This window comes from Adiantum capillus-veneris, chromosome 23 (genome assembly GCF_014529385.1).
Source record: "Adiantum capillus-veneris isolate H3 chromosome 23, ASM1452938v2, whole genome shotgun sequence".
NCBI lineage: Eukaryota > Viridiplantae > Streptophyta > Polypodiopsida > Polypodiales > Pteridaceae > Adiantum > Adiantum capillus-veneris.
Window position 1 is genome coordinate 137479826 of NC_140953.1, and position 26822 is coordinate 137506647.

The 26822-nt window shown below is 46.4% G+C and overlaps 1 protein-coding gene across 1 annotated transcript in view; it reads right to left on the bottom strand.

Moving 5' to 3' along the window:
* Positions 1–5029: 5029 nt before the first annotated feature.
* Positions 5030–26822, bottom strand: part of LOC147428676 (transducin family protein / WD-40 repeat family protein) — a 77260-nt gene continuing 55467 nt past the window's right edge. Inside the window, exons 18-23 of the mRNA XM_086497689.1 lie at positions 12425–12529; positions 6608–6709; positions 6335–6514; positions 5974–6250; positions 5643–5881; positions 5030–5502 (exon numbers count right to left, since the gene is read on the bottom strand). Coding sequence (XP_086353815.1) covers positions 5413–5502; positions 5643–5881; positions 5974–6250; positions 6335–6514; positions 6608–6709; positions 12425–12529 — 993 coding nt within the window. The 3' untranslated portion in view covers positions 5030–5412. The remainder of the gene's footprint in view (positions 5503–5642; positions 5882–5973; positions 6251–6334; positions 6515–6607; positions 6710–12424; positions 12530–26822) is intronic.

Sequence of the window (26822 nt, forward strand, 5' to 3'; positions counted from 1 at the left end):
TTGCTTCCTTCCAACTCATGTTGTTTATGTCCCAAAAATGAGCTAGATGTATTAACCTTTGTTGTTGATTTTTGTAGCATATTCTCTCCATAAGGGCCTTAGTGAAACACCTCCAGTCGTAATGAGCCAGGGGGACCAATGGGTGATGGAGTTCTTGAAGTATACGGTTGTCTCTTCCCATTTTAGTGCTTTGCTTTGGCCCACCAACTCAGCTATGATGCCACCTAGCTTCACATTTCCCAAAGAGGTGTAGGTACTTTGTTGTGAACTCCTACCTCTTTTCATGGGCTCCCTTGGGAGAAGAGATTTATCTTGTCTAGCGTGTCCCATAACATAATTGCCCAAGCGTGATTCTGGTTAGCTTCACACATAAGCATTCTAGTGGTAAGAAATTTGATTGTGCCAGATTGTGGCCACACCATACAACTTTTTCCACTATAGACGTGTGCTCACCTTCTTCATGGCTCTATATGACAAGCATCTCCAACCATTGCCCATACCCTTACATTGCGCATCATACCAATATTGGAACTTTGACATATATTTAAAATGCTGATTAGGAGCAGTATTCTGTCATGTAACCATGTATGCTATCAATTTTTGCACTTGTGATGTTAACTTGGTTGAATTAGGAGGGTTGATCACTATAGATATAGATTGTTGGTGCAAAAAGAGGATTTTGAAACACCCACGTTTTTACATATTTTGTACAAATAGGGTGTTTAAAAAATTACTCAAAGGAATGTCTTTCACTCATGAAAGATCTATGAACAAGAGGTTTCCAAAATAGGGATTGAATGCACATCATATAATAGCACACACACACTTCAAAAATTGCACACATTTTTATGCAAGGGTTTCATAACAGTCCAACTAAAATACCACGCCTTGTTTAATACGGGTAATGTACTTTAGATCATTGCTTATTCACTCATTCATACGATGCATATTGTCGTATTAAATTAGGCCCATTTCCCATTATTTTTTCACTCAATTTAATTCAATATAATGGGAAAATGAGTGAGGCACACAAAGCCTAAAAAGGGCATCATTGATTTAAAATTAAGCATTGTTACCTCATTTCTGAGGCAATTAGATTTAAAGCTTAATCTTCCACCATACAAGACTCTCCTTGGATGTCAATCTACAGATGATTCAAAGCTCAAATGTTTAGTTTGTAGTAAATGGTGAGTACGTTTATGCATAACACAAGGACTAATCTTTGTTGGGAAATGAAAGACTATTTGTTTACTAGAGACACCTATGTTAAAGCATGAGTATAACTATTAGTTTATGTGGTATTGCACCTCTCTTTCTACTAGCTATGTGTGCATTAATTGAACCTAGCTTGGCTTATGTTTGAATTCCAAATCAAACTCATGGACCAAAGAGTAGATTCAGCTTCAGACTAACATAGTTACAAAGCAAAGAAAGGCGTGGGTATGCAAAAAAATAAGAATTATGCATGTTCAAAATTAGTCCAACAAATAATAATAAGTAGAGTAGATTCTATCCAAAAAAAGACTTCTTTGCCAGATAATGGAGGACTTTATATGAAAATAGTTGGTGAAGGTCATTGCGAATGTGAGCAAGGACAACATAAGGATAGAAAGGAGTAAGAGAAACACAATTATCAATGCAATGATTGAATGTGCAAAGAACTAATGGTGCTAAAAAAGTTGGAAGCAATGATAGAGACACCTCTTAGCAAAGGAGGAGCACTTCTTAGCATGAGAAGAAGCATGAAGAGATCTATTAGTTGACATACCCAAGGTGTGATCACGAGACTATGGACTAGGAGAGGAGGATGCCTAACTTGGTAAGCCACCCTATGCTACAGGTAAGGTGTGATTGCTGAAGCACAAATTTGGCAAGCACATGCTATCATAACCACTTGTAGAGAGATTAGGTTACTATAAGCCTACGATGCTCCTGAGATTGACAATCCAATAGACACGGAGGCCATCTTGGGTTACAAAAAACACCCCTGGCTAAAATCAATGCATTATCATCCATCTACAAATCTGCAAATTGATCATCTATTTTTCCGAGAAGAAAGCAAAAGGAATTGGGAACAATATTTCAAGCCCACAAACGGAAAATCGATATTTGCTTTCTACCAAATTTAAAGTCAAAAGAAGACCAAGCTTTCTCTGAAACATGTAAGTGATGTGTGTGAACACACTAAAAGCTTTTTTGTAACTCACACAAACAAACACAACTATTCATTTGTCTCGAGCTTCTCTTTCTCACGGCTATGTGCCATCTCACAACCCTAATTCCAATAGCCTCTTCAAGGTATGTAGATAGAAAACATCTATCGAGCTCAAGGCACTAGCAACATAACACCTGCATGAGGCCAAGCTAAAAGAGATTGATTAACAAGAAGAATTTAGAACTTTGCACCATACTCATGGACCTTCCTCAAAAAGATGTCTTGAGCAGAGTTAGGATTTAATTTCAAAACAAAAATTGGCCATCTTAAAGACCAAAAAACTTACAAACCAAGGAGACATGTGGATAAAAGATTAAAATCTATTTATGTTGCAAATATCACGACAAAGGAGCCCACCGAAGGTTCCAAAATGAATGGGTTCTTAAACAAGTATTTGGAGGAGCAATTGTGCACGTTAACTAGTGAAGAGGCACTAAGTAAAGTTTTGGTGCAAGGATTCAAGAAAGAATCTAAACGTAGAAATGCTTCAAAGGAGCACAATGATCAATGCAAAGCAAATCGAGGAAGTGCAACAAAATTTAATGCAGATCCTCAAAGCAAATGTAGAATTTCATCACTTTGTCTCACATTGCCTTTGTTTGATGTTAGTGAACTTCCAAATGCACAAGATAGGCACCAATATATACCATGAATCAAGAAACAAGTACACAAATGGACCAAAGTTTTAGAAAGGTTAAGCAAGCTCAATTTCATAATTTGCTAAACCATCGACAGAAAGTGGCTTTCATCCTATCGCCTCGACACATAAGGGTAACTTGAAAAGAGTCATTTTACATAAACTTCAATGATACAACAACAAATATTTTAGTCCCCTCAATGAAAGTCTAATTTATCAATACCTAACAATCCATAAGGATGTTCTTATAGACATGAAAATTGTGAGTACAAAAAGTGCAAAGAATAGAAATATGGCGACGGACGCTCATAAACAAAATGATTGAAGATCAAAAACTTCAACAGGAACAGGCAGCAGTTGGTACCCCCACGTTATTTTGGACATCACATTGCTTGCACACAAGCCCCACAACCCATCTCGACATGTTTTGAAGTACTAACTCAGCATCAAACCAAGTAAATAGAAGTACAAGAAAAACCAACAAGGAAAAACAATAGTACCCAAGCTTCAAGTAATGTTTTCTCTGGTCTAAGTATCTTAGCTATTCTAGGTACTACTCAACCTGGAAGAGTTGAGCATAAAAGTCGAAGTCTATGTATTGGTGAAGTGAAAGAGGGAGTCCAAAAAACACTCACACACTGAGCATAATGAAGTATGAGTCAAGAAGCTTCTACATCAAAAATCCTTTTTTGAAACGTGGAAGCTATTGCGACATTGTTTGATGTCACATGTGCTACATTTGTTCCTTGAAGCACCCATCAACTCCATCTTTCACTGTGCATGTTTTTCATTGAAAATTTTCTTCTATGCATATAGAGTGCCCCATAATTGACACTTACATTAGACACTCCTCTTTTTATCATTCATCAAAGAATATGAACAATAGATGCAAGCCTTCACATGCTTATCAAGAGTAAACCTTAGCTTTGAGGAAACAAAAAAAGCTCCATCAAACAATGGCAAGTCGAAGACTGGGCATACAAAGATAAATGCCACACAATGATAAATTCTATAAGAGAGCTCTAAGCAAAAATTATAAGGAGCTCACACAGTGCTTAAAAGTTGGTGAAATATTGCAAAGGACTTGCATTGCAGTGGAGCCCAATGACAACATCCATCATAAAGTCAACGATTGAAAGAAGCTTAGTTCCCAAAAAGACAAGCAACACCAAAAGCCATCTTCACAACCAAACACGGGAACAAAGAGGAGAATGTGCAATCAAATGCAACATTGTCTCAACAATCAAAATCCAACACACATATCAATCATAACACATCAGATATGGATCACACAAGGAAAGAGAAAACATCATCAACTACGAAACAATTTCAAAGCTAAAGGACCACCATTGAAGACAAACATGAAGACCACCCTAATGACTAGATTGCACATCATCGTGTTAAAGAATGGGAAGGGAGAGATATTAGTTGGATATAACATACGAACGCCCACCTAGCCGAACACCTCACCGAACACATTTTTCCTGAATTTATACTATTATTTTTCTGAGCTGACATAGCTACACTGTAAATCCTAATTCCAAAGTAGGAGATCGATTTCCTAAGATGTTTTTCTTTCATAATGATTGTAGGCCCATGTGAACCGACCACTACCCATTTAAAAAACCCTGGGTAAAAAAGTAAATAACCTTAATATGAAAGAAAAAAAAAACTCTACTATAAGCAGCTTCCATTTATAATCAACATAATGTATGATTGGGTAGTCCATTTTCAATTCTAAAACTTGCATTGTGTTCCTATTCTGTTGCTCTTTCATTCACGTGTAAGCATCGCTTAGTCCGTTGTGGTTCATGACTACACGTCCATGAGCCTAATCTTCAAATTTGAGTGCTTAAATCATGTTTTTCTAACAATGAGTGAGTGTAATTAGACCTTGAGACAATACAAATCTGTTTGGTCTACGAAATAGTGTGATGATCTAGAGCGGTCAAAAAGGACATACAAATTTTTCGATCATTGCGTGCTGGTATGCTTGTTGAGTTGGTGCATTTGCTTATTAAGTACACTTCTTGAAGACTGAAAACTAAAAAATGAACACACTGACATGACATACTCCAAGAAGTGTAGTAATGGGGTTAGTTTTTGCAACAGAACGCTAACAAGTAATGGCGACCTGGACGGGGAGAGAGAGAGAGAGAGAGAGAGAGAGAGAGAGAGAGAGAGAGTAGCCTTTTTCATTTGATTGTAATAATTCAGGTTCCATATAAACAAACATATCAAGAAACTTCTATGTCAATTTCTGAATAAACATACGCAGGGCATTCGTCAAAAATTGGTCTAAAAGAAACCTGCCAAAGAGCTGGAAAAATGGACTGCTACAGCAATAGCCAACCACTACTTTCCCAAAAAAATATTTCTTACACAACCAAGGGCAAATGTACAATCTACTCTCACAAATAATGTGTTGGTCTATCTGCTCCGATTCTCCAAGCCGCCACTTCATTGTGGAGACCTCTCTCTACATGAATCCTTGCCAAAATCGGCAAAACCCGGTAATGCACAAGGATAATAGGGGACTAATTCCAGCATTGTTGATCTATCATCTTAGAGATTGTCGCAACTTGATCATTCGCTTCAAGGGACCCAGCCAAGAACCGCACTCATCCCAATCACTTGTTGTCAAGCTCACCTGCAGGATTACAAAGGCCAAGTTAACAGCCATGAGAGATCCGAGACAACGCTATGAGAAAAGAACTGGATTCAACATCTCCAAAGATATGGCCACAAGCATATGCACATAAAATTCATGTTGTACAAAGGTCTCCAAACCTGCAATTGACTGGCAGTTGCATAGTCCCCTGTATCAATGCTCTGACAAATCTGAGCAAGCTTAGCTCTGGCATTCGGGGATATGTCTGCTTTATTCAATCTCTCAAACAAGCCACCTAGCTTCTTTGAGTTGTCCTCGATTTCACGTTTCTTTGTGTGGGTAGCCCTGGCTCCACCCAGAGCTTCTGTCGTTTCATTGTACAGCCTTGAGAGAGTTGCAATGACGGGCTTTAAATCAGCTACACATTCAAAATCGACGGAATATCTCAGTTCCATGTGGCATAAATTTTACCTGCAAGACAATACGAAAAAAAGTTGGGTATCTACCTACCTGGCACCTTCATTGTATCCACCGTTTGAATTGTTACTGGAGGGGCAGCCACTGCAGGCGTAGCTTGAGCCCTCGGTGGGCTCAAACTACTTGGACTCTGTGGCTGCATGCCTGGAGCCACAGGCCCAGGTTGTTGTTGCATCAAAGGAGCTCTTGGAGCCGATACTGGCATGAATCCACGCGGAGTAGGTGTAGATACACTTGTTGGCCCTGGGAACAGAGTGGCTGGGGTAGGTTGGAAAGGTCTTTGGAAACCACTGGCCCACTCTCCTATACCCTGAACACGAGAAGTTGTAAAATTAATCATTTGAAACTTGGAAGTATGTGCGAGTCTTGTGCTGTTTTTTGATCTAGCTCTCACCGTAGAAGGCTGATTAGAGGAAAATGTGGCACTTCCCCCGGGTAAGAATTGCGTTGGTTGTGGCAAAGGAGGGCCCCTGCTTGTAAATGGGGCCTGCGCACCTCCTGTACTTGGAGGATCAACTGGAGTAAAAGAACTAGCTGAGGGAGGACCAAATGACGGCTGATAAATACTTGGAGGCTGCAAGGAATATTCCCAAAAAAGTTCTAAGCAACCATTCTGTTGGTTCAAACAAGTAACAAGTTCACGAGCATGTCTATCATAAGATCATACCTGAGTTCTGTCAAGTGCTTGCAGTGGAGTTGGTAAAAACATCCCTCGTTGAGGATAAGAGCTTTCTTGGGGAGGAGGAATGTAATTTGGATATCCACTTCCCTGCATCAACTCTCTATTATGTACCGTCCCCACGAATGACATAGGACCTCTCTCTCTCTCGCTCTCTCTCTCTCTCTCTCTCTCTCTCACACACACACACACACACATAAAAAGAGGCTGATTTCTATTACTTGAGAAATCCCTCAGAACGCCCAAATGGTGCCGATTTTGAGGGCAAGTACCGATTTTGAGGGCAAGTACAGTTGATTACAAAGCACGCTGGAAAGCAATAACCTGGAAACTGTACAAACTGGATACAACTAGCCACATGGCAAACTGTAGAATACCAAAAACCAGGGTTAAAAAACTCTCCTAAAGAGAGTAAAAAGTGCCCTGGCAAGCTAAGTGGAGAGAGGATGATAGTAGCCTCTGAAAAATAGGCACTTCCACCAAAAACAAACTTTGCTACGGTACATTAAAAACCTGTGACAACCAATAGCCACCAGTAGTCAAGAGAGCAAGGAACATCTGCATTGGCAAGAGCTCAATGTCGAGCAGTACCTCCCAGCTGGTATGATCTGACTGCAAAAGACAATGGATACACAGAAGGGAGAGAGTTGTCGATGGTGAAGGTGAGGGAGAAGAGGCAACTGGCATCACCAAGAAACAGTAGGAGTGTGCCAGAGGATGAGCAAAAGAGCATTGCACTAGAGCTAACAAGAAGCTATGAACCAAGATAGAGACCAGTCCACTTGCTGAAGGTGGCTCCCGAGAACCAAAGCTGGGGAGGGAATTCCAAGAAGGCTTTGAAGACACTTTCCACAATTGTAGAGTGAGTAGACAACAGAGTTGCAAGCTGCCAACAGCAAACACAAACGTCCCAATCCAGAGAGCACAGGAAAACAAGGAGAACAAGAAGAAAACAATGAAAGAAAACAAAACAAGGAAATCAAACGAAAAACATGCTCTAAAAACAGACCTCACCACATTCACACACCCACCCATACACATGCACACACATTGTCACTAGGAGGTGTATTCTTCTTCTTGCATGGCCAGTGTGAAACGGCTGCAGCAAAATCGGTTTCTCACATCGGCAATCTAGGTCAGTCAGCCGGTGACTGGTCGGACTAGTCAAAACTGAACCATAAGGGGTAAACTAGACACTTGTCAAGAGGAGAGCAACCTGCTAGACAACTCACACTCCAAAAGCACACCCCCAGCTTGGGGATGCCCAAAATGAGAGTGGGAGCTGGTTTTTTTGGCTTTTGTGAGTGGACTTTCACGTTCATTGCCTTCACCCTTGTCCCAGGTAGCGCGATGATTCCGCTCCCGTGCATCTCTCTCCCCCTTACACATATGGTAATGCCCCACTAGTTGGGCTCCTAACATCACTATGTATAGTCTTGTGGGTTTTATGCGTGGTTTGCCAAGGCAAGAGCCATCTGAACAAGAACCGGACTAGCTAATTGCTAATCCCCCACAAGTACGCAGCAACAGATTGGAAAACAGGAGAGTTTTCTCGCATGAAAACTCGTCCAAATCAAAGGGGAAGTGTCCAATTGCACGCGGGAGCTCCTGGGACACTCAAAGACGTGTTTGCTCCGCTCAAAACGATCCAAAACAGACAATTTCAGTTGCTGCAATTTTTTTGCAGGTTTAGGGTTTCGCACCTAAACTACAAGATAACACCTGGAAAGCTTCGGTAACGGGAGCTGAAAATAATTGAACTTTCAACCAAAAGAGACGAGGGAACATCGACACACTATTGGGGACCAAAAGATGGGTTGGTCCCGCACCCCCAATAGAGAATTTTTATTAGGGAGAATCTTTTTACAAGCACAAGAACAAGAGTAACCCCTCCGTTCTAAATCTAAGACTCGAAGGTCAATTCCTTCCCGTACAGGAAATTCCCAGAGACGAGCTCTCAATTGAATGAAGGCCAAGGCTTCTTTGCTCGAGAGAGACTGCACGCGACACGGAGTGGCGGAATTCCACCCCAGAGAGTATTGGCCCCAAACCTTGGCGCCCCTTTCGGTATTTCTTTATATTGCATCAACTCAGTACAAGCCGGTACTCCAAACACTGCACCTTCTCCAGGAAGCATGCCAGAGAATGAGCGCTAGCCTCATATTTAAAGGCCTTTGGCCTAAAAAGCAGTTACAGTAAAAAGCTTTTAAAACTCAAAAGCTTCTAGTCCAAAAGCAAAGCCAAAAGCTACCAACGTAAATCACGGAAATCCGTACAGCCTGCCACGTCATCAACCAACGCAAAACGGAGAAATCTGCCCTTAGGGTTAGGGTTAGGGTTAGGGTTTCTACAGCTTTAGGGTTTTTGGCAGAGCAAGACTAGGGTTTACAGGTTTTAGGGTTAGGGTTTCCAGAATTAGGGTTTCAATAGTTTGGGTTTCTGGCAAAAATTAGGGTTTGTAGGTTTTAGGGTTAGGGTTTCAACAGTTAGGGTTTTTGGCAAAAATTAGGGTTAGGGTTTCTGCTCTCGGGCAACCACGTCATCACTTTGTGACACTTCTTCTGTTACTTGTTCTTCTTAGGGTTTAGGCCCCTCCGCCTGTAGCTCCGTTCTTCAGTAGGTCGACACCTCAACAGTTTGTTACATCTCCCCTTTTTGAAAAAAAGTAATCGTCCTCGATTACAGCATATCTGTAAAACAACTCAAGTTAGCTCAAAAATTTCCGAGGGACAATCAGTTTGCTCTTTTTATTGAGGAGTTAGCTTCTCTTTTCTGCTCTTTTGATCAAGGAGTTAGCTTCTCCTTTCGGCTGTTTGATCAAAGAGTTAGCTTCTCCTTTCGTCCAGATCGGAACTCTTGATATTCCGGCGTAGTAAAATTAGCCATCATACCCAAACCGTACTGATCTTCCACGGGTGTCTTGATGCACTAAAATTACATGCCCAGGCAATCTCATCCAATTAGGAATATTCAGTAGTTAGCACATCACAATGCAACACAAACACTCACATATGCATGTTACAAGACATAGAAACATAAAGCCGCCGATGAACACTCCCCCCGCAAATAACCATCCAAGTCCAGGCCATGAGCTGTTCAACGACTCCCTCATCACTCCTCCCGCAAATAACCTAAAAAGGTCCAGGCCATAAAATATAGAGGCCTTTTACAACCAAACGCCCCTCCAGACCACAGCCTGCGTCGTTTGGAGGTGCTGAGAGTAACCACTGCTCAGACTTCTTAATACTCCTCCCGCATAACCATCCAGGTCCGGGCCATGAGTAACAACAACAATACTCCCCCCGTAAATAACCACAAGGGTCCACGCCATGAGTAAAAACAACACTTTTCAATCATTCAATACTCCCCCCGCAAATAACCACAAGGGTTCGGGCCATGAGTAAAAACAACACTTTTCAATCATTCAATACTCCCCCCGCGAATAACCACAAGGGTCCGGGCCATGAGTAAAAACAACACTTTTTCAATCATTCAATACTCCCCCCGCAAATAACCACAAGGGTCCGGGCCATGAGTATGAACAAGCATTCTCAAACATCACTTTTCACTTCTCCACCCGGGAGTAAAATCACCAATCATTGAAACCAGTATCAAACCAGAGTCAAACAATTCAAATCGGCATCAAAACAGATAGCATCCATTTCCAACAAATTCCAAACAGGATCACCAAACAAGTACTCAAACAGATTTGAAACTTAAAAAAGCAATCTCGACATCAGTCGAGCTCGAAAAGTCGACCGACTTTCCATCCTGGAACTTGCACCAAAAATTAGGGTTAGTTTCATTCCGGAAGGTCGTAGCCGAGCACAGCATGGTCCATCAGCTCTTGGACAGACAGTGTTTTCGTTGGCGGCGATGGTAGTCCCAAGATAGCAATCGTACTGAATCTCCAAGGTCATCTGCTCGTGAAGAGACATCTACTGAAAGATGTCGAGAAATTTCAAGTTATAATTTGCTAGGGTTTCCATGGCAAGCATTTCAAAATACCCCACTCTGCCAGAAGTTGCACTTCGAAGGAAGATGTCAAAAACCATATAACTTCCGGCAAAAATTTTCTTGAAAGCTTGCCAAGTACTTGGAGTATGCTGCTTGGTAGCTGAAGACATCAACATCTGCATGGCACTGCTTCTGAGAAAAAAAACAGTGACTTAAAACAAATCTGGATCCTTCTCTTGCAAGTGATCTTAATTGGCTTATGCCCTGTAAGACACTCCGCTGAAGACGGGAGCGCGGCCGATGCGTAATGAAGTAAGGATGGGAGTGGTTATTAAGTCTGGGTTGGAGGGCGAAGATACCTCAAATAAAATCTGTCTGCTCTTTTGTAGGACCAGTATGCTTTCAGAAAAGCACACGACTGATGCTCTGATACCACTGTCACAAGGCGGGCACCACGTGCCAATAGAAAAGAACAGACTAAACAGACTTTAAGCACTTCAATAACAACTGAACTGAAAGAGAGAGACGACAAGAAACACGAAGTGGCAGAATTCCACCCCAGAGAGTATTGGCCCCAAACCTTGGTGCCCCTTTCGGTATTTCTTTATATTACATCATCAAAGTACAAGCCGATACTCCAGATTCTGCACCTTCTTCAGGAAGCATGCCAGAGAATGAGCCCTAGCCTCATATTTAAAGGCCCTTGGCCTAAAAAGCAGTTACAGTAAAAAGCTTTTAAAATTCAAAAGCTTCTGATCCAAAAGCAAAGCCAAAAGCTGCCAGCGTAAATCACGGAAATCCGTACAGCCTGCCACGTCATCAGCAAGCGCAAAACGCAGAAATCTGCCCTTAGGGTTAGGGTTAGGGTTAGGGTTTCTGTAGTTTTAGGGTTTCTAGCAGCAAAATTAGGGTTTACAGGTTTTAGGTTAGGTTTTCCAGAATTAGGGTTTCAGCAGTTAGGGTTTCTGGCAGAAATTAGGGTTTGCAGGTTTTATGGTTAGGGTTTCCAGAATTAGGGTTTCCGGCAGAAATTAGGGTTAGGGTTCCTGCTTACTTGTTCTTCTATTACTTGTTCTTCTTAGGGTTTAGGCCCCTCGGCCCGTAGCTCCGTTCTTCAGTAGGTCGACATGTCAGCAGTTTGTTACAACTTACAGTACCTCAACTCATTTACTCTAAGAGACACTGAAGCTTGATGACAGTGACCTGAGCATACCTGCACCTACTCTATTTCCTTAATATCAAAGAAGGATGCAGCTTTCCTTAGTGTGACTATGGACAAAAACGAACTCCAAAAATGTGAAATGTCTGACACCAGCCTCCACATTGCATCATCAAGCTGTAGTGTTACATAGGTATAAAATAATCCAGAACTGTCACAGTTCTTAGACAGCGTTCTCGTGCAATGTCTAAAACATAAAACTATGCATCGAAGCTAATATCACACCACGAAAGGCTTGACCGTGTCTCTTAGACTAAGATGTAATGTAAAGCACTATGGAAGCCCAAGGGACTTGATATGGTCTACCACTGTCTTCAGCTAACACTCTTACGAATTTACCATTCTCCATATGGAATGACATTGAAAATGAGCAATGCACATTCATTCACTGCCCTAATTTATGTTTGATGAAGGCCTCAGTATCCTACCTACGGCCCTCATCAACAGAAGCCAGAACCATTAAAATCAGGGTTTAAAAATAAGGGACTGGCAACTGACACCCAATAAATAAGCTGCCAGGCAATGAGAAGTGAAAATCGCAAGATTAAAAAGACTTTTGAACTATACTTGGCTTAAGTGCTTATCATCTGCATCCTAAAAAAACTTTCATAAAGTACCAATCAATATACCTGCATCGGCTCAAAAAATGAGCCCGACCCACTATAATATGGCAATGGTTGGCTCGTTCCATAGGATGAAGTTTGTTGCACATTGTGAGATGGAAAGACATTATCCTACAAAACGCACCATATCTCTCTCTCTCTCTCTCTCTCTCTCTCTCTCTCTCTCTCTCTCTCTCTCTCTCTCTCTCTCTCTCTCTCTCTCTCTCTCTCTCATCACACCTAGCTGTTTCAGATTCCATAGAATTTTATTTTGTCATTTTTGTTACTCTGACTTTGTATCAGATCCACCACATTGTAACTTTCTGGTCTCATAGGTCATTCTGGCCTTCTGAAGACGTTAATATAACATTTCATTTCATCATCTCTCTCTCTCTCTCTCTCTCTCTCTCTCTCTCTCTCTCTCTCTCTCTCTCAATTGGTAGTGGAGGCACTCACTCGTTCAGTTTCATTTATGCATAGCACTTGGGCTCTCCCTACAGACAGATATGTTTGATTAGCACTAGAGTCTTCGCGACAGCTTGCATTGCAGGGAGATAGATCATGTTGGTATGCAGAGATGGCATCTTGGTTTCAGTTACATGGCTTTAGTATGGATCGGCTACCCCCATTTCAGTACTCTCTGGATGCACCCTCCCATCTCCCTCACTAGGGCAAAGATTACCAACCTCATCAGACAGGACTTAATTCAGTTGGATACGAAGAGGACATAGATACAACCTACACATGAGCTAGGTACAAAGATGACTTTCTATAGAGAGCATCTTCTCCAACTCACGGAGGATGGTTTTGTGATCAGACCAGGATACATGGACACTCATCTATCCCACAGGATACGATGTGCTATTGGTCAGATACGCACATCCTCACATCAGCTAGAGATTGAAACAGGCAGATTTAGAGGAGTACCCGTTGAGTCCAGGATTTGTCAGGTGTGCCAGATAGAGCCAGAGACAGAGCTACATTACATATGTCACTGCCCAGTATACTATGAGATACAAGGCCGCTTTCATTGTCTATTCAAAGAGGGCTTTGGGCCACTTTCTAGAGTCATGAGATACGAGGATCAGAGATGCCTCGGATTATACTTATTGGAGATTCGCAAACACAGAGAGGACCTCTTGAAGAGGGGCACAATGAGAGAGATCTAGCAACAACGGAAGATTATAGATTTCTTTCAGTCACAGACAGAGGAGTCCGAGCAGCCCCAACAGCATAACAACACCAGAGACACCAGAGGCATACTGCTTGATCGGGCGATAGAGTTGGCGTCGCCCACGGATGAAGGGGCCCTCTCAACATCGACAGAGATTGCGACAGAGGATCCATACCATACTGGCGAGACATAGGAGCCGATCCGACAGAGTGCCTACCTTGGAGGACATTGAATCTCTATAGCCTTTTGGATACTGATGTATATGTATATGATTTTTCGACAGTCAGAGAGCTCCATTGTATCAGCTCACCCTTTGTATTCCCTTTGTATCAGCTTTCACCCCACCCCTACCCACTATTTTCTTTTCAGTTCTTTGTACTTTTTGTACCCAGACCTGGTATTAGATTCACCACATGTAACCTTTTGGTCTCATAGGTCACTTTGACCTTTTGAAGACGTTAATATAACATTTCATTTCTCTCAGGCGCCGCGCGCAATAGCTGATGCCGAGTAGTAGTGTTGGAAAAACACACCGCATGACGGTACCTATGGGACCAACCTGAAAATGGCAGCATGGAATTGTAATGGATCAACGAAGCTAGATGTAGGTGCAGTTGAGGATAGCTTTAAGGGAAGAGACGTTATTTTTTACTCGGAATCGCATCAGATTCTTGGCAACACATTACCTGGAGTGACGAGATATCATTGGGAGACTACTTGTAGGAAGGATGTGAGATCAACGCATAGAGGACGGGGGTTAGGAGGTGTGGCAATCCTATTCAAGTAGGAGCTTCAACCCCTCATTCGTATTGTTCAAAGAGATGAGAAGGCCATATATATGTGGGTCAATGAGAGCAGAATCAGGGAGACCACTCTACATTGCAATATGCTATTTTGCCCACAACACATCTCATTATGCATCGCCCAGGGGGCAGTCACCCTACATGATATTGGATGAGGACATGGGAGTTCTCTAGAAATAGAGATGTCATTCTTCTGGGAGACTTTAATGCCAGGACGGGCCAATCTCAGACAGCTTTCTACAATACCTCAGAGGAAATGTTGAGAGAATTGAATGTCAGTGATATGGGATTGGCCAGGTGTTCGCAGGATGAAGAGCACGCTGGATATGGGGGGATATCTGATTTGGGAATTGCACATGGAGTGGCCATCTTGAATGGCCTCCAGAGATTTCCAACGATGAGTGGGTTCACTTGTTTTCCTCATAGACATGGGGCTAGCACAATGGATTATGTTTTGGCTCAGCCCAGTTTCAAACCCTCTATTCAGGACTTTACAGTCGGGCCCAGGCCTATTGGGGTAGCAGTAGATCATGCCCTCCTCACGTTTACCATCTCATTCCAATTCACCAAAGCTCCACTGGCACTGTCACAAAATGATGACGTGGCAGAGATTGTACGGACAACTGTACGCTTATCGCACTAAGGGGCTACTGACATGGTAGTATGGACCTCCACATATCACGCTGACAGGCTGCTGACATGGCAGATTGTACAGAATTCCGCTTTTTGCATTGATCTTAGGGGCCTCACTATGCAGAGCATCTGAATGCAAAGTCTGAGAGCACAAGACCCCTCGTGTGTCGTACTTTGCTCAAGCATTAATATAAAAGAAATACCGAGAGGGGCGCCAATCTTTGGGGCCAATCTCTCTGGGCACGAAACTACGCCGAGCCGTGTCGCCCAAAATTGAACTGTGATTTTAAAGTTGTGAAGTATTTTAACACTAGTCTTGTAATGGGCCACAAAAGTGGTTGGAGCCACTAAAGTGGCTCACGCCTATATATTATTATTTTAAGCAAAACTTTTGCATATGACATAGAAACTTCACGAAACTTCTTGAGCATCTTGTTAGGATATGTCTAAGACTCTGAGAGTCATTTTTTATTTAAAAATGCTAAAAAGAAAAAATGTACTTTTTAAAAAAGAGTCTTTTTTGCGTAAAATTGTAATTATGTAAAAATTTAAAAAAGAGCCTTTTTTACGTAAAAGAATCCGTGGTGCCAACTTGTGCAATGGCTCGGACCATTCTCTTCCATTGCTCTGTCCACAAGACATTAAATGCCATGATGCACTCTATGAGAGTGCGAGCAATCTTTGTCTGTGCAATCTTTTGCCGCTCTTTTACCCAAGACTGTGCATGGACACATGAAGGCAAAGTAGATTGTGCATAGGCGCGAGTCCCATGATTTGTATCCTCATCTACATCATGAGAGTAACGAGCCCTTTTCCTGCTAGTATCCTTTTCCTGCTGTGTATGTGCATCTGTCAAATCTGCAAACAGTGCATCCTGCAAGGCATCCTGTGTTGCATCATTACCTTTCTTACCCTTGGACGAGGGAAGACTCCTTGTTGGGAAGTGCTCTAGCTTTAAAGCATCCTTAATCTCCGGTGGAATAAGCTTACATCCTCCGAAATGCCCAGTAGTACCGATGCCAGTAAGGTGCCTCAACACACGCGTCACGGTACTTGTCTTCTGCTTTCCACAATACTTGCAAGTCCAAGTGCGTGTTCCTGATCCTGCTTGCCCTCCTGTATTCACCACCGCAATGACATTCGTGTGGGTGTTCCAGATTGGGTTGGGTTTGCGAGGCATGGTGCACCTACACATTGGCAAGCAACGACACAAAAACGCTCATGTTTTCGCGAGAACACCTCTGTGAGAGAGAGAGAGAAGGGATGGGGCGGGGGGGGGGGGGGGGGGGGGGGGGGGGGGGGGGGGGGGGGGGGGGGGTCACTTAATGCATGAGTAGTCCCTGCATAGGCTTCTGCAGATAAGAACTATAGTGATTGTTCACTCTTGAAGAGAATACCTGGAAAAACTAGACGCTGGAATAGCTTTAAGAAATGCAAAGCCAAATCTATCGCACCTTTGACGCAAAATGTTAATGGCCAAGATGTGTCGATTATGCCTACTACAGTGCCCATGTTGCAGACCATTCCCTATGACAATTTGGGGGCACTAGAAAAGCCGAAAGCTTACAAAGAAGGTGGTGCAGCTGTAAAGTTCAGCACTTTCAGTGGCTTCCACGATAAAGCAAAGGCTCTCACTTTCCTCCAGCAATTTGATACAGCTTATGCAGGAGGGAATTTCACAAAGACCTCTAAAGTAAGAAAAGCTGCCACTTTCTTAAAGGACAACGCGCTTACATGGTGGACGACATTGTTAATGCAAGGGCAGGCATCCGCCACTTGGGTTTACTTCAAGAAAATGTTTGCATCTGCTTGGCTGTCAAATGAATTTGAAGCAGACGTCATGACAGATTGGCACCAGCTTACTTCGGCTACATGCAAGAGCTTGCTGGAGTACAATAGGAGGTTTTGTGAAGCGTTACTCTCAGTAACCTCCTACAGATTTGTGCCATTGACAGAGCAGATAGATAAGTACTGTTGTGGACTGCCTAAAGGGCTTCGCGATTACTGTACCAAGAACAGAGTGGCTACCCTCACTCAGCTAACACTGGTCTTGCCTTGTTGAAAGGAGAGGACGGTGGGTTTTCGAGCAACGAGAAAGGAGGGCAACAAAAGAAAAATTCAGCGAAGAAGCTCTTTGTGAAAACGGCTCCTGAAGCGTCACAGGGGTCGGAAAAGGCCACCAAAGACAAGGATTCAGCCGGGACTTCTGGAGCGCAGGCAAAGAAACAGAAAAGGAAGCCTTTTGTGCGCAAGTCGCTCGAGGAAAAGAAGGTCCTAATGGCTGAAAATAAATGCTTTATATGCGAGCAGCCTGGTCACTTTGCTACCAATTGTCCACAAAGGAAAAGACCAGCCGACTCAGATGATAAAGACGACCAAAAAGGCAAGAAGCCTAAACCCACGGCAGGTTTGGTGCCAGACATGGTGGGTGACAGGCCCACTACAATTGCCAGTGAGTTATGCATGGCATGGGGTAAAGTTAGGGATCAGACGGCACTCGTCTTCTTTGATCCAGGTGCCAAAGCCAACTTTATCTCACTAGAGTTAGCTCTGAAGCTGGGCATCAGAGCTAAAGAGATGGGGTACACAGCACAGGCAAGGTTGGCATGTCCTAGCCACTCAGAGTGTGTTACTCCCATTATTGGAAAGTTGCGTTTGCATATCCAGTCATATGTGGACACAGAAGAATTTTATATCATGCCATTGGAAGGGTGCAATGCGCTACTTGGAATTCCATGGATGTTCAGAGTGCATGGCGTGCTGGATGTCTTCGGCAAGACGATCACCCTTCCGCATAGGGGCAAAACTCATGTTTTGGATGTAAAGCTCAAAGGAGAGTCTATCCCTATTGTATCTGCTTCTGCTATCACTTCTGTAATAAAGAATCAGCTTTCTGTGTACCTGATTTTTGCACTTGATGTCTCAGATAATGATCAGTCAAATTTATTTGTGTTAGATAAAGAAAGGTCAGCATTTTCCCAAAAGTTTAGTGACTGTTTTTCTGATTCATTACCGTCGCAATTGCCGCCAGAGAGACCTGAGGACCATCGGATAGATTTGGTGCCAGGATGTAGCCCACCAAATAGACGTCCCTACAGGGTTAGCGCGGCACAGCAGAAAGAGATTATGGGCCAGGTTGAGGAGTTATTAGAGAAGGGGCTGATTCAGCCTAGTTCTTCACCCTTTTGATCCCTAGTGCTCCTAGTGCAGAAGAAGGATGACTCATGGCGCATGTGTATTGATTACCATGCTTTGAATAAGAATACCATCAAGAATAAGTTTCCTATTCCTAGAATTGATGATATTCTCGATCGTTTAGAGGGTGCTGCAATTTTCGGCAAGATAGACCTTAAGAGTGGGTACCATCGAAAGGGATATTAAACATATTGTCGAGACAGAAAAATCTTCCAACGCGCGCTCGCTACTGCTGTGTTTCTTCGCTGCGCCATCGCTGCCCCCCCCCCCCCCCCCACAAAGCGCTGCCCGTCGCTGCCTGGCCTCCCGCTGGTGGCTGCCTCCACCCTCCCGCCTGCCCTCAGCCCCCGCTGCCTCCCCTCGCGCTGCCCCTGTCCCAGCCCGTCCGCCCGTCTTCAGGCCCTGCTGCCGCCCCCACCCTCAGCCCGAGCTGCTGCCGCCCGCCCTCAGCCCCGCCTTTTGTACACTGCCTTCCCCCGCTTGCCACAGCCAGCCAAAAAAAATAAAAATAAAAAATCCCCCCCCCCCCCCCCCCCCCCCCCCCCCCCCCCTGCCTCGGCCCGTTCGTCCGCCCGTTTGGGTCCTTCTCCCCGGTTACTCCTTGCACTTCGGCACTTTCGGCAATGTTTCAATTCCTTGGAGCGGTGTTGACACGCCCAATTGCAGCGCCCTCCCGTCGTCCCCTTCACACGCCACAGCAGTAGACACAGATGGAGGCTCCAGCTTCGCCACAGAGGGACTCGCCAGAAGCCCCCTCGCCCAATCCCGTTGAGCCCACCATTCGACTTGCTGTCTCGCCTACAAAGCAAGCGGGGCCTTGCCGCAGAGGTAGAGCGATTGCAGGCGACCTCGGTCATCTGCAAGATTCTCGGCACCCGACCTAGCAGAGGAGAGCTGCGAGACCTTCTCCAGGCCCGCCTTCTCGCAGAGGTGGGAAAGATTTTGGATGTCCAGATTCTCGGACGGGGTTACTATCAGATCGAGTTGGAGTCCTCCGAGATGGCATCCAAGGTCATAGCTATGAGTCCACTGGCCATCCGAGCATCACGTGCCCACTTTCGATAGTGGCGACATGGTTTTGACCCAGCTTCGAATGTTCTAGTAGAGGAGGCAGACATCCCCATCTCAGTTTGCTTTCCGGGTTTACGGAGGGAGTACCTACCACTTCTTTCCAGGATCGGTTCCGCCATTGGGACTGTCCTGGAGACACCTCGCACGGCAGCATCAGTAGCTGCCAAGGCGGCTGGCATTCCCTCAGTTCGAGTTTTGGTCAGAGATACCCACACGCTCCCGAAGGTTATCCTTTTACCTCGGGTGAGTGGGGGTTGGTTTCGACAGAGTGGAGAGTACGCGGGCCTCCCAAACCAGTGCTTCATTTGCCAACAGATGGGCCATCTAGCGAAGGCCTGTCCACGGAGGAGGCCGCGACCTGCACCACAGCCTCAGCCCCAGCCTGCCAGGGCTGGCCCGCAGCCAAAGCCAGCGGCACAGCGTGCAGATGCAGAGCCACCCTCCGAGCCTGGGGCTCCAGCGGAGGAGGGGTGGCAGCAGGCCCGTGGCCGCCGATGCCAGGGGCCACAGCGTCAGCCTGACACTCAGAGTCGCCCTCAGGTGCCTACTCAGCATCAGTGGGTTCCCACGGGGAACTGTTTTGGTCCTCTTCAGCAGGAGGAGATCCCTGCGCCAGCCCCCACCTCCGCTTCTCCCTCGACAGCCGCTCCCCCCTCCAGAGTTTCCCCCTGTGCCTCATCCTCCCGCCTTCTACACCTGTCGCCTCTCCACCTCCCCCCTCTACCTCTATCGCCCCATCCCGCCCCTCTTCTCCTCCACTCTCCCCAGCTCCTCCTGCCCCCCCTCCTGCTCCAGTTCCTCAGTCGGCTCAGGAGACTGGTCCCTCTCCGGCGGCTAGGAGATCTCTTGGCAGCGTCTTTGCCGCGAGTCGCCTAGCGAGAGAGGGTCAGCCCTTCTTGCGGCCCCCTCTACAGATTCAAACATCCTCCCTTGCCCTCGTGGGCTGACAAGCATTGACATCCGACGCCACTGGGACTTCTTCGACTACGGGTTCACTCGTTTTCTCGGCAATTCTGCAACAGACCATGAGGCAACCTATTTCAGGATCCATGTTTTGTTCCTCGCCGCTAGGGGGACAGAGGCCCTAGACTCGGCAGTTGGTTTCTCCTTCCCCCTCTGTGGTAGGGCCGAGACAAAGTGGTCCCTTGACTCAGTGGTGGGATGGTTGCATACTCAGGTCTTAGAGTTCTCTCACCACATGGGAGAACTTGGAGTTACAGATATGCTGCAGACTTTGTGGCCATTGGCCAAGTTTGCGGTGACACCCCCAGACTCAGCAGGATGTAGGCACATTGTGGTGTACTTCTTTGCTGATACACAGTGTTTGCCTTGCTATGTATACATTCATGAGGACTCCTAGACAGAGGAGGTTGCGTTACGCACGGCTCGCTCTGCTTGGGCTTGGGCTAGGCACTCACTGCAGTCACGCCTATCTAGAGGACGCTCGGATGCGGATTACTCCCCATCCAAGCCTGCCTCGGAGATAGCCCGTCTTGCTGCTGCGGCAGCATCTGTTCTCTCTCGCTCCCCATAAGGATCGTCTCATGGAACGTGCAGGGACTAGGTGGGCCCCAGTTTCAGCGACAGTGGGGCCGATTGCGTCAGGAGCTTCAGCGTTGCCTTGTGGGAGGAGAGATTGATCTCCTTATGCTCCAGGAGCACCATCTGTGTGAGAGCCGCATTCGGCGATGTGGTCAGATTTTGCGTGGACGTTATGATACCTTTTGGTCAGCTGCTTTTGGACCTGGAGGCATCCAGGGTGGGGTTTGTATGACTATTGCGGACTCATTGCAGCAGGCCATTGTGGGCAGAGGGATTATTGTGCCAGGCAGGGCTCAGTGGATTACTATGCAGGTTCAGATGGCCTTGTGAGCTTTCTGAACATCTATGCGCCCAATGTGGCGAGTGCTCGTGCAGAGTTTTGGTCACAGATTGTTGAGTCTTTGCCGCAGGTCGATCATTGGTGTGTAGGAGGGGACTTCAACATGTTGGAGGACCCTTCTGACAGGATTGGTGGCAGCCATGCTACTGTGCATGGAGTCGAGTTGCAGCTTGGGAGAGGTTTTGTATGACTTTGAGGGTCTCGGATACATGGCAGCACTCTGGTTTTGTGACGCCCCCAGACAGTCTTGCCTTCTCTAGATCAGACCGCAGAGTGGGAGGATTGAATCTATCGCGAATAGATCGCTTCTACACTAGTGACCACTTCAGTGACTTGGGGGGTTCAGTGGGCATCCTGGCAGGGACTTCCTTCTCGAACCATGCTCCAATGATCCTCACGGTGGCAGACAAGCAGTGGATTGGGAGCACGATGCTTCGCATCCCAGAGAGGGTCTTGTTGGACTCAGCACTCAGAAAGAGGGTAGAGGCTCTCTGGACAGAGGGCATGGACAACCAGGTCTCACCTGCAGACAGAGTGGCCTCAGGCCTAGCTCAGCTTAGCCACTTTTTTCTTCAGGAGTCTCTGGCTCGCCGGGCTGCAGCGAGGGAGGCGGAGCAGCGTCTCAGACGAGGCATTGCTTCACTACACTTTTTTCTTCAGGAGTCTCTGGCTCGCCGGGCTGCAGCGAGGGAGGCGGAGCAGCGTCTCAGACGAGGCATTGCTTCACTACAGAGGATGCAGGAGCAGCATCCAGACAGTGCATGGTTGGAGGAGCAGTTACAGCTGGCTCGACAGGAGCTTGCTAGCATAGAGGAGAGGCCTCATGAGTTTGCCTTTCACCGACAGGCATCTCAGTGGACTCAGGCGGGTGACAGAGTGACTGGTGCCTTTTTTGAGACAGTGGGACCTCGGCACTTGCATGCCAAGGTCATTCAGTTGAGGAGGCCCGATGGGTCAGTTGCTTGTGAGCCCGAGGATATGCGTGCAGTTGCTAATGACTTTTACCGCGAGTTACTGTCGGCTGAGCCTCAGTCAAAGTGGCAGGATGCATGCAGGGAGCAGATTTGGGCACAGATGCCATGTCTTGTGACGGAGGAGATGCGCCAGAGGCTTGAGATGCCACTTCAGCTTGAGGAGCTACACAGCTCTTAGGGCCCTCCCTCGTGGTAGCTGTCCAGGTGAGGATGGGTTGACTCCCAGCTTTTTCTTGGAGTACTGGGACCTGCTTGGCCCATATCTTTGTAGTGCTTTTCAGCACATTTTGCACACAGGGGTGATGCCTGACAGCATGAGTGAGGGCCTGATCTATCTCATTCCCAAGGAGGGTGGCTCCTTGGATGAGATTCGACAGTGGCGCCCCATCACCATCCTCAACTCAGCCTACAAAATTCTTGCCAAGGCTCTGAGTTTGAGGATTCAGCCACTTTTAGAGAGCCTTATACATGGGACTCAGACAGGTTTTGTCAAGGAACGCAGTATCCTTGACAACATCTTTACTTTCTGGGAGGCCTCTGCCCTGGCACAGCTCCGTGGTGAGGACCTTGTGATTCTTCTTCTCGATTTTGAGAAGGCGTACGACCGAGTTGACTGGGACTTTCTAGAGGGCACTCTCAGCAGGATGGGCTTCTCAGATGCTTGGATCAAAAGGGTGTCAGCTTTGTACAGACAGGCTCACAGTCAGGTGCTTTTGGCAGGGGGGAGAGGTGAGCGCTCCATGCTCACACACTCGGTCAGACAGGGTTGTCCTCTTGCCCCCTTTCTCTTTCTGTTCTATGCGGAGGCGATGAGCAGATTTTTGGTGTCACAGCAGGTTGGTCTTCAGGGCTTAGCACTCCCTATTCCGGGAGAGGAGCTACTGGATGCTGAGTTTGCGAATGACTCAGCCTTGTACTTAGATGGCCAGGAGGCCAATCTTCACCGATGTGAGCAGGCTCTAGAGACCTTCTGCTGTGCATCGGGCGCACTGATCAACTGGAAAAAGACAGTGGCTTTCTCGATTGGTAGTGCTCCTGTGCCAGATTGGATGCCAGGAGAGGGTTTCAGGTGGATTACCCCAAGGACTGCACTTCGGTACTTGGGTTGTCAGGTTGGTTTGGACTTGTCTCTGAGCAGCAGATTGCTCCTCTTCTCCTGTCCATCAGGAGAAAGCTGTTACATTGGAGCTCAGCACGACTTTTGCTGGCTGGCAGAGTAGTAGTTGCCAACCAGGTGCTATTGGCGACTATGTGGTACATCACTTCCTGCTGGATCTTCTCGAGTTCTTGTATCAGCCAGGTAGAGAGGCTGATCAGGAACTTCTTTTGGTCAGGACGTGACACTCAAATGGCCCGAGCCAAGGTGGCTTGGTCAGTCATCACGCTTCCTTGTTCTCAGGGAGGGCTTGGGATCATTGATCCAGCACAGCAGAGCAGAGCCCTTCTAGGGAAGTTCATAGTCAGAGGACTTCTTCCAGGTGAGGAGCCCTGGAAGGAGTTCTTGTTGCAGAGGCTTCGTGCCAGGGTACCTCAGTCAAGAGGCCCTTGGCAACCTTCGACCAAATGGATCTTTACAGAGATGCGCCGAGTTGGTTTGAGCAGGAGACAGGAGGACCGCTTCGCTATGAGTTTGCTTCGTTCTTGGGAGCTCTTGCGGCGTGGCCTAGAGCAGCGACAACCGATGTGCACGGAGGAGCGCCGGAGAGGCCACTTGGTTGGTAGTCGGCCTCATGTTTCCTGGGGTCCCATGTCAGCAGGTCCAGCGCGCTCTCTAGGTGACTGGCTAGAGTTCACAGGTTTGTCAGAGGAGGTGCAGGGTTCCAGTTGCAGGGCATGAGAGGGGTGCAGAGCATGTGTCAGGACATCTCAGAGTCAGTTCCAGCTGAGTGGCTCACGCCTCTCGATCCACTAGCACCCCGGTGGATGGGAGCCTTCACACGACTAGAGGTTCTCATTTCAGTCAGGGCCTGCTCAGAGACTGTCCCAGCCCTGTTCTTCGAGCTTCAGGGTGGGGGACGATTACAGCGAGTTGCAGTAGAGGCCCCGCAGGTAGCAGAGTGTTGTTTTCAGAGGATCCGAGTTGTGGGCTTTTGTAGGAGGACTTGCGTCATTGACCCTGACCCAGCAGCTCTTGAGACTGGACACTGGAGGCTATGGGCTTGGGAGTGTTGTCCACTGGCACGAGTATAGTGGGATCCTGGTGAGTGGCTATGGAGGGACCCCTCTCTTCTGCAGACCACCCATGAGTCCCCTTCTTTTAGTACACTATTCGGCTTGGACGTCATATACTTGCAACACACAGAGAGGCCCGCCCCGCTGCAACACGTCATTGGCAGGAGGAGGGCCTCACAGTTGAATTCTTGGCAGCCTTTTGGCAGAGGCTGTGGGACTCTAGACAGCCGAGGCGCGTCACTTTGTTTCAGTGGCTGGTTGCACACAGAGCTACAGCAGTAGGGAGCTGGCTTGTGCATAGTGGACTCTCGGCCGCATGTGCAGCCTGTGACCAGTTGGTGGAGAGTCAACATCACTCTCTTTGGGACTGTCCCTCGGCCCAGCAGGTGTGGCTCTGAGTTCTTCGGCTGATGCCTACTCTCTCCACGGCTAGACAGTACACTTGGGGGGCAACGGCTTGGTCCACTCTCATGGGCCCGGCACTTCAGTTTGAGCTATCTTCCACCAGTAGGATGATAGTGATACAGGGGGGGCGTCCTACACTCCAGCCTGCTACAGAGCTTACTCCACACGAGTGGTGCAGTGAGAGAGAGGAGTGTTGGGAGCTCATCAGTGGCCTGACACTGTGGTTCATTTGGCGGGCCCACTGTTTCCGCATTTTTGAGGCCCGCTCTGCGCCGCCAGCAGAGACTGTTCGTGACTTCTGGCTAGAGCTGATCCATACTCTCAGAGGACAGCTTGAGGGACTCCAAGGCAGCTCCGACCGCATGCGGGAGCGCCGCGAGGCTTTCCTTCGACTCTGGCGCCATGGGCCTTTCTATACCATTGTCGAGGGTGTGCTCAGATGGCACTACCGACCACCTGTGTGGCTTTTCCCTCCTCCCATCCCTTGATTTAGCCTCATTGTATATATGTTTTTCTTTCATTGGGAGAGTCTCCCCATCATGCTTGTTGTAGCCCTCTCTTGCATTAACTAATAGAAGGATCTTTTTCTCGGGAAAAAAAAAGAGTGGGTACCATCGGAGTCGTATAAGGCCAGAGGACGTGTACAAGACTGCGTTTAGAACGACATTTGGTCTTTATGAGTTTCTAGTGATGTCGTTTGGGCTAACAAATGCTACTGCCACGTTCAACAGAATGATGGAACGGATTTCCGCTGGCATCAACAGTTTGTTGGGACGTTCTTCGATGACATGATAGTCTATTCGAAGAATGAAGAGGAGCATAGGGTCACTTGACCATTGTGTTCGAAGAGCTGCACAGTCACAGGCTACTTGTCAATCCTAAGAAAAGTGAATTCTTCCACGACGAGATCCACTTTCTTGGCCTCATAGTCTCAAAGGATGGTGTCAGAATGGATCCCACAAAGGTCGAAGCTATTAAGACATGGCCAGACTTGAAGACTGTGCACGATGTCAGAAGCTCCTTGGGATTGTGTTCCTACTATAGAAGGTTTATCAGGAATTTTGCAGAGATAGCATCACCTCTTCACGCTTTGCAGAAGAAAGAGGTCACTTTCAGATGGACACATAAAGAGATTTCAGCTTTTAGTCTCTTAAAGAAAAAGTTGACTTCAGATCCAGTAATTGTTTTGCCAGATCTCAAGAAGTCATTTGTGGTCCAGTGTGACACGTGTGGCAGTAGCATCGGAGCAGTGCTAATGCAAGATGAACGGGTAGTAGCTTATGAAAGCCGAATTTTGCAAGGGCCAGAGAGTACTATGCAAGTCTATGAGAAAGAGCTCTTGACCGTGATTCATGCGCTTTCTAATTGGAAGCACTACCTCTTGGGTGCTGATTTTGTTGTCCAAACAGATCATCAGACCTTCCGATACTTCTTGACAGAGTCAAAGTTATCAGAAAAGCATATGCGATGGGCAAACATTCTTTCTATGTTCCACTTCCAGATTATACATATGGAAGGCAAGAAGAATGTTGTGGCTGATGCGTTATCAAGGAAGCCACAAATTTCAGCTGTGTCAATTCCTTATCATCATGAGCTAGATGACATGAAGGAACAGTATGCTACTGATGAAGATTTTGCAAGGATGTTTGAACAGTTGCAAGAGGGGCAACATCATGAGCACTACCTCCTCAGAGATGGTTTTATGATGATGCATGGCAGACTTTGTGTCACTAGGCCATTGCGACATAAGGCCATGGAAGAGAGTCATGTCCCACCATATGCAGGGCATCGTGGTATTAATGCGACAGTTAAAGCGGTAGAGACATTCTTCTATTGGCCTACCTTGAGGAGAGATGTGGATGCCTTTCTGCGAGCATGCGTGATTTGCCAAAAGGTCAAGTTTGATAGGCAAAAGGCACCAGGGCTGTTACAACCACTGCCGATTCCGACTAAGCCATGAGAAAGCATTGCTATGGACTTCATCTTTGATCTTCCAAGAACGCCAACAGGAAATGATGATATATAGACCATTATCTGCAGGTTCAGTAAGCAGGCCCATTTTATGCTTGTCAAGAAGAAGATAAAATCTGATCAGATGGCACGCTTGTTTATGTAC